General features: G+C 45.5%; 1 protein-coding gene across 2 annotated transcripts in view; it reads left to right on the forward strand.

Moving 5' to 3' along the window:
• The window catches only part of hps3 (HPS3 biogenesis of lysosomal organelles complex 2 subunit 1), a 46,152-nt gene that overhangs the window by 13,179 nt on the left and 17,167 nt on the right, over positions 1–15,806 (forward strand). For both annotated transcript variants that reach the window (XM_080185978.1, XM_080185979.1), the window contains exons 6-12: positions 46–238; positions 5,763–5,844; positions 7,398–7,549; positions 8,683–8,791; positions 8,875–9,056; positions 10,153–10,330; positions 14,836–15,066. In XM_080185978.1, coding sequence (XP_080042104.1) covers positions 46–238; positions 5,763–5,844; positions 7,398–7,549; positions 8,683–8,791; positions 8,875–9,056; positions 10,153–10,330; positions 14,836–15,066 — 1,127 coding nt within the window. The remainder of the gene's footprint in view (positions 1–45; positions 239–5,762; positions 5,845–7,397; positions 7,550–8,682; positions 8,792–8,874; positions 9,057–10,152; positions 10,331–14,835; positions 15,067–15,806) is intronic.

The raw sequence follows: 15,806 nt of genomic DNA on the forward strand, positions 1-15,806 counted from the left end.
TATAAAAAAAAACGGTTTCTGACCTGATTTTGTATCTTGCCCTAGGAGACCTGGAATCGGATGCTGGCTCCGGGAGGAAAGAGAAGCAGCTGCTGAGCCTCTTCTGCTTCTTTTCGTTGCCGCATGTAGGCTTCCTGTATGCTGTTGGAAACATGGTACAGCAGCTGTCCACCTACAATTACCCAGAAAAGGCCATGCAAGCAGTGATTAGCCCTCAGTTCCTGCATGTCATCACCAGGTACAAAACAATTTGGACATTCTGTGCTCCTTTGTCACCAGAACTCAAGTGTGCAAGAAACCTTTACAGGCTTGTTACCCTCCGCAGAACTCTCATCGAAGCATAGTTACCTTTAGCTTTGCATTAGTGCATACAGTGCAGTTCAATTTCGGTGCAAAGTCACCATACATCAGGAGCAGGAGTAGGCCCCTCGAGCCTGCCTCGCCATTCAGTTGAGATCATGGCTGATCCGAGTGTAACCTCCCAGTCCACATTCTTGACTACCCCCCATTAACCTTCCTCCCCCTTGTTTATCAAAAGTCAACCCTGCCTCAAAATTATTCAAAGTTTCTGCTTCGACTCCTTTTCAGTGGGAGAGTGTTTCAAAGACTGCCTCAGAGAGGAAAAAAGGCAAATTTTTGTTTCGAAAGAGCAGCCCCTTATTTTTAAACAATGCCCCATAATTCCAGCTTCTCTGACAAGAGGGAGTATTGAGGATGTTTCCGACGGGAGGGGTGAGGGAGCCAGGAGTCCAGAATCAGGGGTCACAGTCTGAGGATTCGGGGTAGACCATTGAGGACTGAGGTGAGGAAACATTTCTTCACCCAAAGAGTGGTGAGCCTGTGGAATTCATTACCACAGGAAGTAGTTGATGCCAAAACATTGAATGTATTCAAGAGGTGGCTTGATATCGCACTTAGAACAAATGGGATCAAAGCTTGTGGTAGAAAGCAGGATCAGGCTATTGAGTTGGACGATCAGCCATGATCGTGATGAATGGCGGAGCAGGCTCGAAGGCCTCCTCCTGCTATGTTTCAGTGTTTTCTCTCTGCATCCAACTTGTCAAGACCCTTCAGGATCTTAAAGCTTTCAATCAAGTCACCTCTTACTCTTCTAAACCCCAGTGGATACAAACCTTGCCTGTTCAACCTTTCCTCAGGTTAAAGTCCAACAGGTTTATTTGGTAGCACCAGTTTTCGGAGTGTTGCTCCTTCTCATCTGAAGAAGGAGCAACACTCTGAAAGCTTGCGCTACCAAATAAACCTGTTGGACTTTAACTTGGTGTTGTGAGACTTCTTACTGTGCTTACCCCAGTCCAACGCTGGTGACTCCGCATAATGGCCATCTTTCCTCGCCAGATCCATACATAGGTCATTTCAGACTAATCGCAGCCAGCTGAGAACCATAAAATATGGACACAGTTTACCTCAGCTGACCAGAGAGAGTTAGCTTTCCCAACATCAAAATTTATCTAGTGTTGAGATGTTGCTGAATGGAGTTCCACACAATCTTACAAAATAGTTTTAATTGTCAATGGGACAGTGCTTTAGGCTGTATTCAAATCTACCAGTCCAGCAGTGAACATTAGAAATAGGAGTAAAAGTGGGCCATATGGTTAACTGTTTAACTATTCATAAAATCAGCTGATCTTTGACCCCAGTTCCCTTTTCCCACTCTAATTCCACACCCCTCAATTCCGTTAGTGTCTAGTCTTGAATGTGCTCAGCAAATGAATATCGCCTCCTCTCTGCAGAAGAGATTTCAAAAGATTTACAACTCTCCGAGAGAAGAAATTTCTCCTCAGAATCGTGGGATCCCCACAGTGCAGAAGGAAACCATTCAGCCCTTCGAGTCTGCACTGACTCTCTGACAGAGCACTTTACCCAGGCCCACCCCATCCCTGTAAACATGCTGATATCCACAACATTAAGAGGCAATTTAGCACAGTTAACCCACCTAACCTGCACATCTTTGGACTGTGGGAAGAAACCAGAGCACCTGGAGGAAACCCACACAGACACAAGGAGATCGTGCAAACTCCACACAATCACCCTAGGCTAGAATTGAACCCGGGTCCCTGGCATTGAGACAGCAATGCTAGCCACTGTGCCACCATACTACCCTATTCTTGTCTCAGTCTTAAAAGGCCAACCCCTTATTCATAGAATGTAGCAACCATAGAATCCTATAGTGCAGAAGGAGACTGTTCGGTCCATCGAGTCTGCACCAACCATAATCCTACCCGGGCCCTATTCCTGGAATCCTACAAATTTACCCTGCTAATCCCCCTGACACTAGGGTCAATTTAGCCCAGCCAATCAACCTAACCCGCACACCTTTTGAACTGTGAAAGGAAGCCAGAGCACCCGGAGGAAACTCATGCAGACACAGGGAGAACACGCAGACTCCATAGACAGTGACGGGAGGCTGGAATTGAACCTGGGTCGCTGGCGCTGTGAGGCAGCGATGCTAACCACTGTGTCACTGAAGTAATGGGAAACACGTTTTAAGCATCAACTCTGAAACCTTCTAAGATTGATTGGATTGAATTAACTCTTATTCTTCGAAACTCCAGGAAATATTGGGCCATTCTATTCAATCTCTCCTTCTGGACAAGCAAGCAATCTAGTGAACCTTCATCGCAAACCTGCTGCAATATTGATTTAGGTCTGTGCTGCTCTGAGCAGGGAAGTATAACTCCGTGCAAAATTATAGGGGCCTTTCCCTGTGTTCTGTAAGATGGTTTGGATTAATTTAGTGCTGTACAGTTAGATTCAGCAAAGTGTCAACTTCACAGAAACACATGACTTGGCTTAACATGAACAAGCAGTCGTGGGGCAAGGGTGACTCAAAGTATTAATTAGGCAATAACGAAGACAGATCTGCACAAAGTGTGAACAAACTCCTCCTTGAAGAGAAATGGAGCAGCCATCAGACTATTTAATTAGCATGTTGTGTTTGCCTTGAGTTGATGCAACTTGTTCAATGGAATTCCAGGCATTTCTCATCATTGCAGTAGAATATTCTAAATTCAACATCCAGACTGGGTCCTTACCTAAATATACATCCTGGTGCAGTTTAAAAATATAGAGGAAATACTCAGCAGTCTTGCATTTGTTCTCAGATTTAAAGAACAATGAAAAGTACTGCCCAGGAACAGGCTCGTCAGCCCTCCAAGCCCATGCTGATCATAATGCCCTAACAAAACTGAAAAAATCTCTGTACTTACTTGGTCTAAACCACTCTATTCCCTTTGTATTCATGTATATGCCTCTTAACTGTTGCTAATGTGCCCACTTCCACCACCTCTGGCAGTGTGTCTGAGGCAACCGCCATTCTCTGCATGAGAAACTTCTCCCGCACATACAATGGTTAGCACTGCTGCCTCACGGCGCCCGCGGCCCGGGTTCAATTCTGGCCTCGTGTTACTGACTGTGTGGAGTTTGCACATTCACCCCGTGTCTGCGTGGGTTTCCTCTAGGTGCTTCGCTTTCCTCCCACTGTCCAAAAATGTTAGTTTGATTGGCCATTGATCCTAGTGTCAGGAGGATTAGCAGGGCAAATATGTGGAGTTACAAGAATATGGCTTGTGTGGGATTGTGGTTGTTGCAGACTTGATGGGCTGAATGGCCTCCTTCTACACTGTAGGGAATGTATGATTCTATCTCCCTTAAACATACCCCCTCTCACCTTGAACTTGTGTTCCTTTGTAATTTTCACTTCCGCCCTGAGAAAAAGCTTTTGACTTTCCACCCAGTCTATGCCTCTCATAATTTTGTACATCTCTATCAGTCCTCCCCTCGGCCTCTGTCTTCCCAGTGAAAGCAATCCGAATTTATTCAATCTCTCCTTGTAAGCAACATCATCGAGACCAGGCAGTGTCCTGGTAACTTTCTTTGCATTCTCTCCAAAGCTTCCATGTCCTTCTGGTAACGTGATGACCAGAACTGCACACAATACTCCACATGCTACCTATCCAAGGTTTTTATAGCTGCAGCATGATTTGCCAACTCTTGTACTCAATGACCCAGCCACTGAAGGCAAGTATGCCTTCTTACTCATGATTTTGCATTCTCTTGACTCAGATGCCAAGATGCAACTTGTAACAGAGAAACACACAACCAGTTAAGCTTGAAAGTTAGCTTCCTTGTTTACCTCTGGAACAATGGTTATTGCATATTGTTTTGGAAGGGGGAGAAGCTGAAGATACATTTGCTAGAATTCTACAGCCTTGCCCACCACGGAATTGGAGTGGGTGAGGGGCGGACAATGAAAATGTCCGTTGACCTCAGGTGGGATGTTCTGGTCTCGGGTCGAGCAAGACTGTAAATTCCCGCTCATTATCTCATTATGTAAACTGTATTCTGTTCTTTCATTTTACGCAAAGTAAACGAGCTTGTTGGTTTACAATCATGCCTCATTTCGCAAGAGTATTTCTCGTGATATTTAAAGTCCACTTGCGATTGTGGGGTCATGGATTACTGATGCTAATACCACTAAGGGAGTATCAAGTGTAATGTTCCAGCAGCTCTTACAACACAAACTGTACAAGTTAACAGACAGGTACACCAAGTATTAGGAAGATAAGTTAAGTGTTGGCCTTTATTGCAAAGGGGATTGATTATAACAGTTGTGATGTCTTCCTATGACAGTACAGGGTATTTTTGAGAGTATGTTCAGAGTAATCAGTTAAGTTCTGGTCTCCTTAAGGAGGGGTTTTGTTGCATTATAATCTGGGAAGATTTATTAGGCTGACTCCTGGGATAAAAGGATTGTCTTAGCATAATGGGTCCAGACTCATAAAGAGTTTAGAAGAATGAGAGATGATATTATTGAAATGTCTAAGATTCTGAGCTAGCTTGACAAAGTAGATGCTGAGAGAGTTTTTCCCATTGTGGGGGGAGTCTTAAAACTATGGGCGCAGTTTAAAAATAAGGGCCTCCCATTTAAGGTTGAGATGAGGAGGAATCTCTTCTCTCCGAGGGAAACTGGTTTTTGGAATTCTCGTTCCCAGCGAGTAATGAAGGCCAGGGCATTGAATATGTTGAATGAGGAGGGACCTCATAGAGGCTTAGAAAATTCCAACAGGTCTAGACAGGGTAGATGCAAGGGGGATGTTCCCAATGATGGGGGAGTCCAGAACCATGGGTCACAGTCTGAGGATTCGGGGTAGACCATTTTAGGACGGAGATGAGGAGACATTTCTTCACCTAAAGAGTGGTGAGCCTGTGGAATTCGTTACCACAGGAAGTAGTTGATGCTAAATGTATCCAAGAGGCAGCTGGATATAGCACTTGGGACAAACGGGATCAAAGGTTATGGGGAGAAAGCAGGGTGAGGCTATCGAGTTGGACAATCAGCCATGATCGTGATGAAAGGCAGAGCAGGCTCAAAGGGCCTAATGGCCTCCTCCTGCTCCAATTTTCTACGTTTCAGACTAAGTTGGATAAATTATTGGTCTGCATAGAAGCCGTGGGTTATGGGGGGCAGACAGCAAAGTGGAGTTAAGGCCACAATCAGATAAGCCCGCATGAGCTCATCGAATGGTAGAACAGTTCCGAGGGGCTGAATGGCCTACTCCTGCTCTTATGATCTCTCAATCTATTGTTTAGATAGCTGTAGCACAGAAAATGTGTCAATCCAGTGATCGGTGGAGCACCGTTATCTCGGTGGAGACATATTCGGTGGTTAGTAAATTTATAGATCAGTACACATAGCTCTGTTAGTTCCTGGTTGTGACACTCGTCTTACCGTTCTCTGACAGGAATAACTTGCTGTGTTACACAGTCAGGTGCAGTGCAGTTGCTGCTCGGGATAAGGATCCAGAGATGGATACAAACAACAAGGTACTGGCTTTTCACTCGTGAAATGTGATCATTCATGTTACTCAGCAATGTTTAAAAATTAGAATGCTTTAAAAACTGTTTCAGTTAGAACACTTCATCGCAGTATGGTGACAAGTTTGTGCAAGTGTCGCAACTGTTGTGTGTCGCTGGTAAAACAAAGTATTCCATGATTAAGTTCTTAATGACTAAAAGAAGATTGGCCAAGAAATGGGAGAATTACAAACTCGTTTTGAATACTGCCGTAGGAGTTTTCAGGAAAGGAGACAAACAAAGCCTCAGAATCACGGAATTGTTACAGCACCAAGGGAGCCATTCAGCCCATCATATCTGTTGCTGGCTCTCCATTGCAGCAATTTATTTAGTGCCAGTCCCCTGCCTTCTCCCCACGGATGTTCTTCCCTTTAAGATAACAATCCAATGCGCCTTTGAAAGCCTCAGCTGCCCCTGCTTCCATCTCACTCAGTGCGTTGCAGCTCCTAGCTGCGTGAAATAGTTTTCCCTCAAATTGCCATTGCTTCTTTTGCCAATTACTTTAACTCTATGCATCTTTGGTTTCGATCCCTCCACTGATGAGAACAGATTTTCCCCATTTGCACTGTCCAGATCCCTCATGACTCATCCCTCCTCACAATTCACAAGACTTGCGTTTAGTTTTATTATCCCCAGTTTTTGAAAAGATGTATCTCTCAGGAAGAACAGAGTAACAGCTCACCTGAAACATGATAACTTGGGCATTGCAGCATTTCTTCAGTACTAGACAGAAATGTCCACTTAGTTATCTGTTCATCCTGACAGTGCAGTGGTGGTGGTGGTGGAAAGACTTGAACCATGGCTCACAAGTGGGAGTATTGTCACATGAGCTTAGCTGACAGGTAACAGGATTCTATTTGTCTACGCGTTATCATTAGAACCACAGAAATGTTACAGCAGAGAAGGAGGCCACTCGGTCTATTTTGTCCATGCCAGCCCGAGGACACCCAGGTGCCCTTTTTAATCCCGCCTTCCTGCATCTGGCCCATAGCCCTGTAGTTTACAGCACTTAAGATGCAGATCCAGGTACATTTTAAAATAGTTTCGGATGTTTGCCTCCAACACTGATTCTGGCAGCGAATTCTAGACACCTGCCACCCTTAGTGTTAGAAAAAGTTCTTCCTCGTGATACCTCTTCTGCCATTTATCTTGCATCTATGACCCTGGTTCTTGAACTCTCCACCAAGAGAATAATTCTGTCCAGTCCACTCTATCTCTTCCTCTCAATTTTCTACACCCAAGCCACCACTCAGCCTTCTTTGTTCCAAGGAAAACAACCCCAACCAAACCAATCTCTCATCTTTTCTAGCCCTGGCAACATCCTTGTGAACCTCCTCTGCCCTGTCTTCAGAGTAATTCTGTCCTTCCTGTAATGTGGTGACCAGAACTGCGCACAATCCAGGTCATGTCAAAAGACGTGTGGTGATGGGGAGGAAGTACCTCTAGCATTGAATCTCGTGTATTTGCCTGTTGTATCTCCACCCGTGTAATTGCTTTTCTTGTTGGTATTTCTCTTTGGGTAGGCCTGTCCACTGTTTTTCATGCCGGTGAGTGCCTTGCGTATGCAGCTCTTTATTGGACTAAGAGCAGTGTGTCATTCCAGGAACCATTTAATTCTGCTGGCTAAGACAGAGGGCCAAGTCGCACATAGACAGAACGAGTCAAAGAAAGGATCGTGAGTACACACTGCCTCCACCTTGCCATTCCGCATCGCTTCAATCTAAGAGTAATCCAGGTTCCGAAGGGCAATGTGCAAACTGAAGGCAAAAAAAACCTGAACGTTTACTGATTGTAGACTGTTATTCCTTTCCTAGTCTCACCTTTATAGTTGTTGTCATAATATTTCAGATTTAAGATCAGTGTTTGAAGTTCCCACCACAGTCGGACCTACTTGTGATCACTGGGCGGCATAGTGGTTAGCACTGCTGCCAGGGACCCGAGTTCAATTCCCGTCTCAGGTGACTGTGCAAACTTTGCGCATTCTCCTCGTGTCTGCGTAGATTTCCTCCGGGTGTTCCAGTTTCCTCCCACAGTCCGAAGACATGCGGGTTGGGTAGATTGGTGTTGCAAAATTGCGCCTTAGTGTCATGGGGATTAGCAGGATAAATATATAGGGTTAGAAGGATAGGACCTGGGTGGGATTGTTGTCTGTGCAGGCTCGATGAGCCAAATGGCCTCCTTCTGCACTGTAGGGATTCGATGATTAACATATAAGGCTCTAATTTCTAGTTGTCAAAATCAATCTGTATAAAAGGGTGACTTTTTCCATGGCTTGTACCAGTCTATTTATATCGGATTTCCTTAATGCAGTACAGGGCTGCTTAGCTTTACTGGATAGCTGCTAATTTCTTGGCATTAGATCAGTGTCACCCGGGAAGGACTGGGGGCTTTAGTTCTGTCGGGCAGCATTGTTGGTGCAGGTTTGGAAGGCTGAAGGGCCTGTTCCCGTGCTGTAATGTTCTTTGTTCTATTAAGGATTTTAATATCTGTTGATTTTACATGGCTTCTAAAAGGTAGTTCAGTTCCAGGCTGCTGTCCTGAATGGAATGCAGCTCAACACTAACCAGTTGAGCTTGGCTAATGTGCTGTTCTGCGGATCTACAGCAAACATAGGAATTGACTCTAATCAGCCCAGTTATAGTTAACGTGCCAGATCCTTCATTATAACTTGATTCTGCTGTACAATGCTGATCTTAAATCGATTCAAAGCTTTTCCCCAGTTGCAAACCATTTAACTCTGGACTCATCCAATTCAATAATGGTATTAAATCTTTGGCAAATCTTCTTTTTATATATTTTTTTTTGTAGGCCCCAAATGTTCAAGGCTAAAGCTAAAATGCCATCCATTACTAGTGAACCCGGGTGGAATTTATATTGCCTTCAGATGATTTCGACAGTTCTCTTGTGCAGGGAGATGGTGAGTAGCGTGCGTTTGCCGTTGGACTTTGACACGGTCGTTGGAATGCCGCGCTGAGCTCCAGCATTTGAACTGTGTTGCAGGTTGAATACAGCAAGAGATACAAGGCCTGCAGCCCACAGAGTTACGTTCACCTGCTGAGTGAGGCCCACCTGATGTTAAAGGCAGCTCTCCTGGACCCTGACCTGTGCAACCAAACCAACAGCGAAGAATTAGTGCCTGCTTTCAAAGAGAACTGTGCCCAGCTGGGGGATTGTTATAGCCAGTATGTGCTTCTTCTTCTGTGTTATTTATTGATTTAATTTCACAGGGACCGGGGGCTGCCAGTTCTGTGCTAGCGGTTGGATCATGTGATGTCTGAACACATGACATCTCTCTAAACACTGTTGAGTTTACCTTGTGCAGACTGGGTTCACGTTGGACTACAGCCCACAATACTGGACCCTGCTTCTTTGGATATATTGACCTCAGAAGGAATGCAGGGCCGATCGCCAGAGTGTCGCAGCGCTCCAAGAGTTAGATCAGGCCTTCCGAAACTGTCACATCACCCACTGGGACTGAGATTTTGAATGTCATGAGTTCTGAGGCAGGCGTGGCTGAGACACCCTGGGCATGGGTGTCACAGTGGTTAGCACTGTTGCTTCACAGCGCTAGGGACCCAAGTTTGATTCCTGGCTTGGGTCGTTGTCTGTGCGGAGTTTGCACATTCTCCCTGTGTCTGCGTGGGTTTCGTCCAGGTGCTCCAGTTTCCTCCCACAGGCCAAATATGTGGGGGCTAGGTTGATTGGCCATGACAAATTGCCCCTTCATAACAGGGGGATTAGGAGGTTATGTGTGTGGGGTTACGGGGATAGGACAGGACCTGGGTGGGATTGTTTTCGGTGCAGGCTCGATAGACTAAGTGGCCTCCTTCTGCGCTGTAGATTCTTTGATTCTAGTGGGAGTAACTCTTTCAGAAAGGCTAGCACAGGGATGTTGGACCAAATGGTCTCTTTCCATGTTGTATGGTTCTATTACTGCTGATTTGATGTTCCCCAAGGACTCTGATGAAATTTCTCTCGAGTTGTGTGACTGCTCACGTTTTATTCGATACGATGTGGAGATGCCAGTGTTGGACTGAGGTGGGCACGGTAAGAAGGCTCACAACACCAGATTGGACTTTAACCTGGCGTCGTGAGACTTCTTACTGTCCTTCATTCAATATTGTCCTGGTACCGCTGCTTCTAGAATTAGTTGACCTCTGCCCCTTGGATCGCTGTTAACCAGCAGTAAGTCTGGGTGAGCACCAAGCTAAGGCATTGGCCACTCGCAGCTTTGTAGTCTGCGCTAGAGACTGTTTTAACTGATTATTTTGGCATTAGGTTCGAGATGGATGATTTTCACCTCGCTCTCCCCTACTATAAGATGTCGGGCTTGTCGCTGAGCGACCTAATCAGCAGAAGGTTTTTATGGGAGAATGAGCCTCAGAAATTTGGAAAAGGATTTATGTACTACTTGAGGCATTCTATCTATGAGGAGATCGAAGAGCCACTGGATGAAGTAAGCAGTTTAAAATATAACCTTGGAATGCAAACAGAATTTTCCAGAATGAAAACAGTAAATGGTCTGCAGAGAGAAATGTAGTTGGTGTTAACGACAGTTCTGAAGAAAATTCCTTGTCCTGGAACATTTTAACACTGCTTCTTTCTCCAAAGATGCCGCCAGACCTGCTGAGTACTGTGCTACCGTTCTGCTTTTATTTCAGATTTCCAGCACCCATTATTTGTGCCAGAACATTCCGCGCTGCGCTGCCTGGCACCCACTGTTGCACCCGGCCTAGGATTTAACTGTCAACCGATGAGCTCTGTAAATGAAATAATTTGGATGACGTAGCAAATGGGCGCAATTATTGAATGCTAAATTTAGGAATAGAATGGCTACATGCTTAAGGAAACCATTTACCCCCTCCATCCATAAAGGCATTTCCCCTTCTTTTCACAGTCCCTACCTCTGCCCCACTTCCCAACCTTCGTATCAAATGATTTTTCCACATTATTAGAACAAAGAAAATTAAGCACAGGACCAGGTCCTTTGGCCCCCCTCAAGCCTGCACTGACCATGCCGCCTGACTGAATTAAAACCCCCTACCTTTCCGTGGCCCATATCCTTCTATTCCCATCCTATTCATGTGTTTGTCAAGACGCCCCTTAAATGTCACTATTGTATCTGCTTCCATTATCTCCCCCAGCAGAGATCCAGGCACCCACCAACCTCGGTGTAAAAAAACACTTGCCTCGTACATTTCCTTTAAACCCTGCCCCTTGCACCTTAAACCTGTGCCCCCCCCCCCCCCCCCATTAATTGACTCTTCCGCCCTGGGAAATATCTTCTGATTATCCACTCTGTCCATGCCCCTCGTAATCTTGTAGGCTTCTATCAGATCGCCCCTGAACCTCCATCATTCCAGTGAGAACAAACCAAGTTTCTCCAACCTCTTCTCATATCGAATGCCCTCCATACCAGGCAACATCCTGGTAAATCTTTTCCGTACCCTCTCCAAAGCGTCTACATCCTTCTGGTAGTGTGGTGACCAGAATTGAACACTCTTTTCCAAGAGTGGCCTAACCAAGGCTCTATAAAGCTGCAGCATGACTTGCCAGTTTTTAAACTCAGTGCCCCGGCTGGTGAAGGCAAGCATGCTGTATGCCTTCTTGACTACCTTCTTTACCTGCATTGCCACTTTCAGTGACCTGTGTACTTGTATACCCAGATCTCTCTGCCTATCAATACTCTTCTGTCATTTACTGTATGTTTCCTATCTGTATTAGACCTTCCAAAAAGCATTACCTCACATTTGTCCATATTAAACTCCATCTGCCATCTCTCTGCCCAAGCCTCCAACTGGTCTATATCCTGCCGTATCCTCTGATGGTCCTCATCGCTATCCACAAATCCACTAACCTTTGTGTCGTCCACAAACTTACTAATCAATCCAGTTGCATTTTCCTTCAAATATTTATATATATAAATATATATATATATATATATATTACAAACAGCAAAGGTCCCAGCAGTGATCCCTGAGGAACACCGCTTGTCACAGCCCTCCTTTCAGAAACACACCCTTCCACTGCTACCCTCTTCTTCTTGGCCCAAGCCAGTTCTGTATCCACCTTGTAAGCTCACCTCTGATCCCCCACGACTTAACCTTCTGCACTAGTCTGTCATGACGGACCTTGTCAAAGGCCTTACTGAAGTCCATGTAGACAACATCCACTGCCCTACCCTCACCAATCATCTTCGTCACTTCCTCGAAAAACTCGATCAGGTTAGTGAAACATGGCGTCCCCTCCACAAAACCATGTTGCCTCTCACTAATACGTCCACTTATTTCCAAATGGGAATAAATCCTGTCTCGAAGAATCCTCTCCAATAATTTCCCTATCACTGACGTCAGGCTTGTAATTACCTGGATTATTTTTGCTACCCTTCTTAAACAAAGGAACAACATTGGCTATTTTCCAATCCTCTGGGACTTCCCCTGTAGTCATGATGTGGGTATGCCGGCGTTGGACTGGCGTAAACACAGTAAAAAGTCTGACAACACCAGGTTTTAGTCCAACCTATCAAATATTATCAAATAAATAGGTTGGACTAAAACCTGGTGCTGTCAGACTTTTTACTGTACTTCCCCTGTAGCCAGTGAGGATACAAAGATTTCTCTCAAGGCCCTTGCCCCTCTCAGTATTTTGGGGTATATCCCATCAGGCCATGCAGACTTGTCTACCTTAATCTTTCTCAAAAACCCCAATACCTCCTTTTTGACCTCAACATGACTCAAACTTTCTACATACCATTTCCCAGATTCATCATCCACCAAGTCCTTCTCTTAGGTGAATACTGACGCCAAGTACTCATTTAATACCTCGCCCATTTCCTCTGGCTCCATGCATAGATTCCTTCCCCCGTCCTTGAGGGGGCCAACCCTCTCTCTGGCTACACTCTTGCTCTTTATATGCATAAAAAGACTTGGGATTTTCCTTAATCCTGCTGGCCAGTGATTTTTTTTTTGTGACCTCTTTCAACCCTCCTCATTCCTTGCTTAAATTTCTTTCTACTTTCCTTGTGTTCCACACTTGTTTCATATGTTCCAAGCCTTGACAAATGCTTCCTTTTTCTCTTTGACTAGGCTCACAATATCTCTCGTTATCCAAGGTTCCCAAAACATGCCATACTTATCCTTCATCCTTACAGGAATGTGCTGGTCCTGAATCCCTGTCAACTTACGCTTGAAAGCCTCCCACATGCCAAGTGTGGATTTGCCCTCAAACATCTGCCCCCAACCTACATTCTTCAGTCCCTGCCTAATATTGTTGTAATCAGCCTTCCCCCAGTTTAGCACCTTAATTTGAGGACTACACTTTTCATTATCAATCAGTTAAAGCTTACAAAATTATGGTCACTTTTCCCGAACAGCTCCCCTACTGGAATGCTGAACGTCTGGCCGGGCTCATTCCCCAATACCAGGCCCAGTACAGCCCCTTCCCTGGGTGGCCTATCCACATACTGTTTCAAGAAGCTCCTTACAAACTCTGCCGCATCCATGACCCTAGCACTAAGTGAGTCCCAGTCAATATAAAGGAAATTAAAAGCTCCTACCGCAACAACCCTGTTATTTTTACACCTTGCCAAAATCTGCCTACATATCTGCTCCTCTATCTCCCGCTGGTTGTTGGGCAGCCTATAGTTAACCTCCAATGTTGTGACTACACCCTTCCTATTCCTGAGCTCTACCCGTATTTCCTCTCTGAGCCTTCTGAGGTGTCCTCCCACAGCTGGGATTTTCTTCTTGACCAGTAGCACAACTCCCCCATCCCTTCTACATCCCCCTTTTATCCTGCCTGAAACATCTGTATCCTGGAATGTTAAGCTGCCAATCCTGTCCTTCCCTTAACCGTGTCTTGTAATAGCAACAACATCATAGTTCCAAGTACTAATCCAAGCCTCTTAAGTTCATCTGCCTTACCGGTTACATTTCTTGCATTGAAACAGATTCACTTCAGCCCACCAGACCCACTTTGATTAGCAATCTTTGATTTCTCCTGTGCTCAGTCTGAAACTCATTCACGTAGAAAACTGAAATGAATGTGCTGAAACACACAGACACACACACACATGGTGGCACAGTGGTTAGCATTGCTGCCTCACATCGCCAGGGACCCGGGTTCGATTCCCGGGTTGGGCTGCTCTCTGTGTGGAGTTTGCACATTCTCCCCGTGTCTGCATGGGTTTCCTCCGGGTGATCCGATTTCCTCCCACAGCTCAAAGATGTGCAGGTTAGGTTAATTGGCCAGGCTAAATTGTCACTTGATGTACCTGAACAGGCACCAGAGTGTGACGACGAGGGGATTTTCACAGTAACTTCACAGCAGTGTTAATGAAAGTCTACCTGTGACACTAATACTTAAACTTAAAAACACACAAACATGTTTGAGTGTCAAATTTTGTCAGAATCATAGAATCCCTACAGTGCAGAAGGAGGCCATTTGGCCCATCGAGCCTGCACTAACAGCAATCCCACCCAGACCCTAGCCCATCCCTTGTACTTATTTACCCTGCTAATCCACCTGACACTGGGGCACAATTTATCATGGCCAATCCACTTAACCTGCATAGCTTTTTGAGTGTGGGAGGAAACCGGAGCCCCCGGAGAAAACCCACACAGACATGGGGAGAACATGTAGACTCCACGCAGACAGTGGTTTGAGGCCGGAATTGAACTGGGTCCCTGATGCTGTGAGGCAGCAATGCTAACCACTGTGCCACCATGTTTCTGTGCACTATCTTGGCTCATTTTATTACGTTAAAAATATTACGTAAATGCAAATTATTGCTGAATGTTGTTCAATATTCTGTTTACCCTCAATTGGCATGAAGATTTAAATTAAGAGTTGAATTCCGATGGTCCAGTGAAGTTTGGAGTTGAGTGGTTGAATGGAATATCCCTTTAATCAAGCGTTTGTGTTTGCTTTTTGAAAGTACAGTAATATTTTTCTGTTCCGTAGGAGACAGCAAATCTGGTGTTACACGTATTCAAGCTGGCCGAACCAACCCAAATTCCTCACGCATTGTGCAGCCCCTGTATGAGAAACGTGTGCCTGAGGACCGCCTGGGACCACTTGGAGAGGTTGTCTGCGATCAGCCCGTCACCCCTGGTGATGCTGACCAGAGCAACAGTGGCACTGAGACTGAAAGACCCGCAGAAGTACCAGACGGCCATGGAGCGATACACAGAGGTGGAGTTTCTGCTACGTCCACTTTAAAACTGCTCCGACTCCTGATCAGCCTGGGCAGCACCTAGCCAGCTTATTGTTCAGCGCGGCGCAGTGTGGGGTCCAAATACATTCACAGCAAGCACTAAATGAAAATTAAATGGGGAAAATGCTGGAAAATCTCAGCAGCATCTGTCAGGAGAGAAAAGAGCTGACGTTTCGAGTCCAGATAACCCTTTAACATAGAAACATAGAACATTACAGCGCAGAACAGGCCCTTCGGCCCACGATGTTGCGCCGACCAGTTACAAAAACAATGACCCACTAGCCTATACCAATCCCTTTTCGTCCATAAACCTATCCATAGATCTCTTAAACGCCCCCAAACTAGGCGCATTTACAACTGCAGCAGGCAGGGCATTCCAATCCCTCACCACCCGCTGGGTAAAGAACCTACCCCTGACATCCGTCCTGTAGCTACCCCCCCTTAACTTAAAGCCATGCCCCCTCGTGCTAGCTTTCTCCATCCGAGGAAAAAGGCTATCACTATCCACCCTATCTAAACCTCTAATCATCTTATATGTTTCAATAAGATCTCCTCTTAGCCGCCTTCTTTCCAACGAAAACAACCCTAAATCCCTCAGTCTCTCCTCATAGGACCTCCCCACCATACCGGGCAACATCCTAGTAAACCTCCTCTGCACCCTCTCCAAAGCCTCCACATCCTTCTTGTAATGTGGGGACCAGAACTGCACACAGTACTC

Source organism: Carcharhinus amblyrhynchos, chromosome 3 (assembly GCF_965287045.1).
Source record: "Carcharhinus amblyrhynchos chromosome 3, sCarAmb.v2.hapA, whole genome shotgun sequence".
Lineage (NCBI taxonomy): Eukaryota > Metazoa > Chordata > Chondrichthyes > Carcharhiniformes > Carcharhinidae > Carcharhinus > Carcharhinus amblyrhynchos.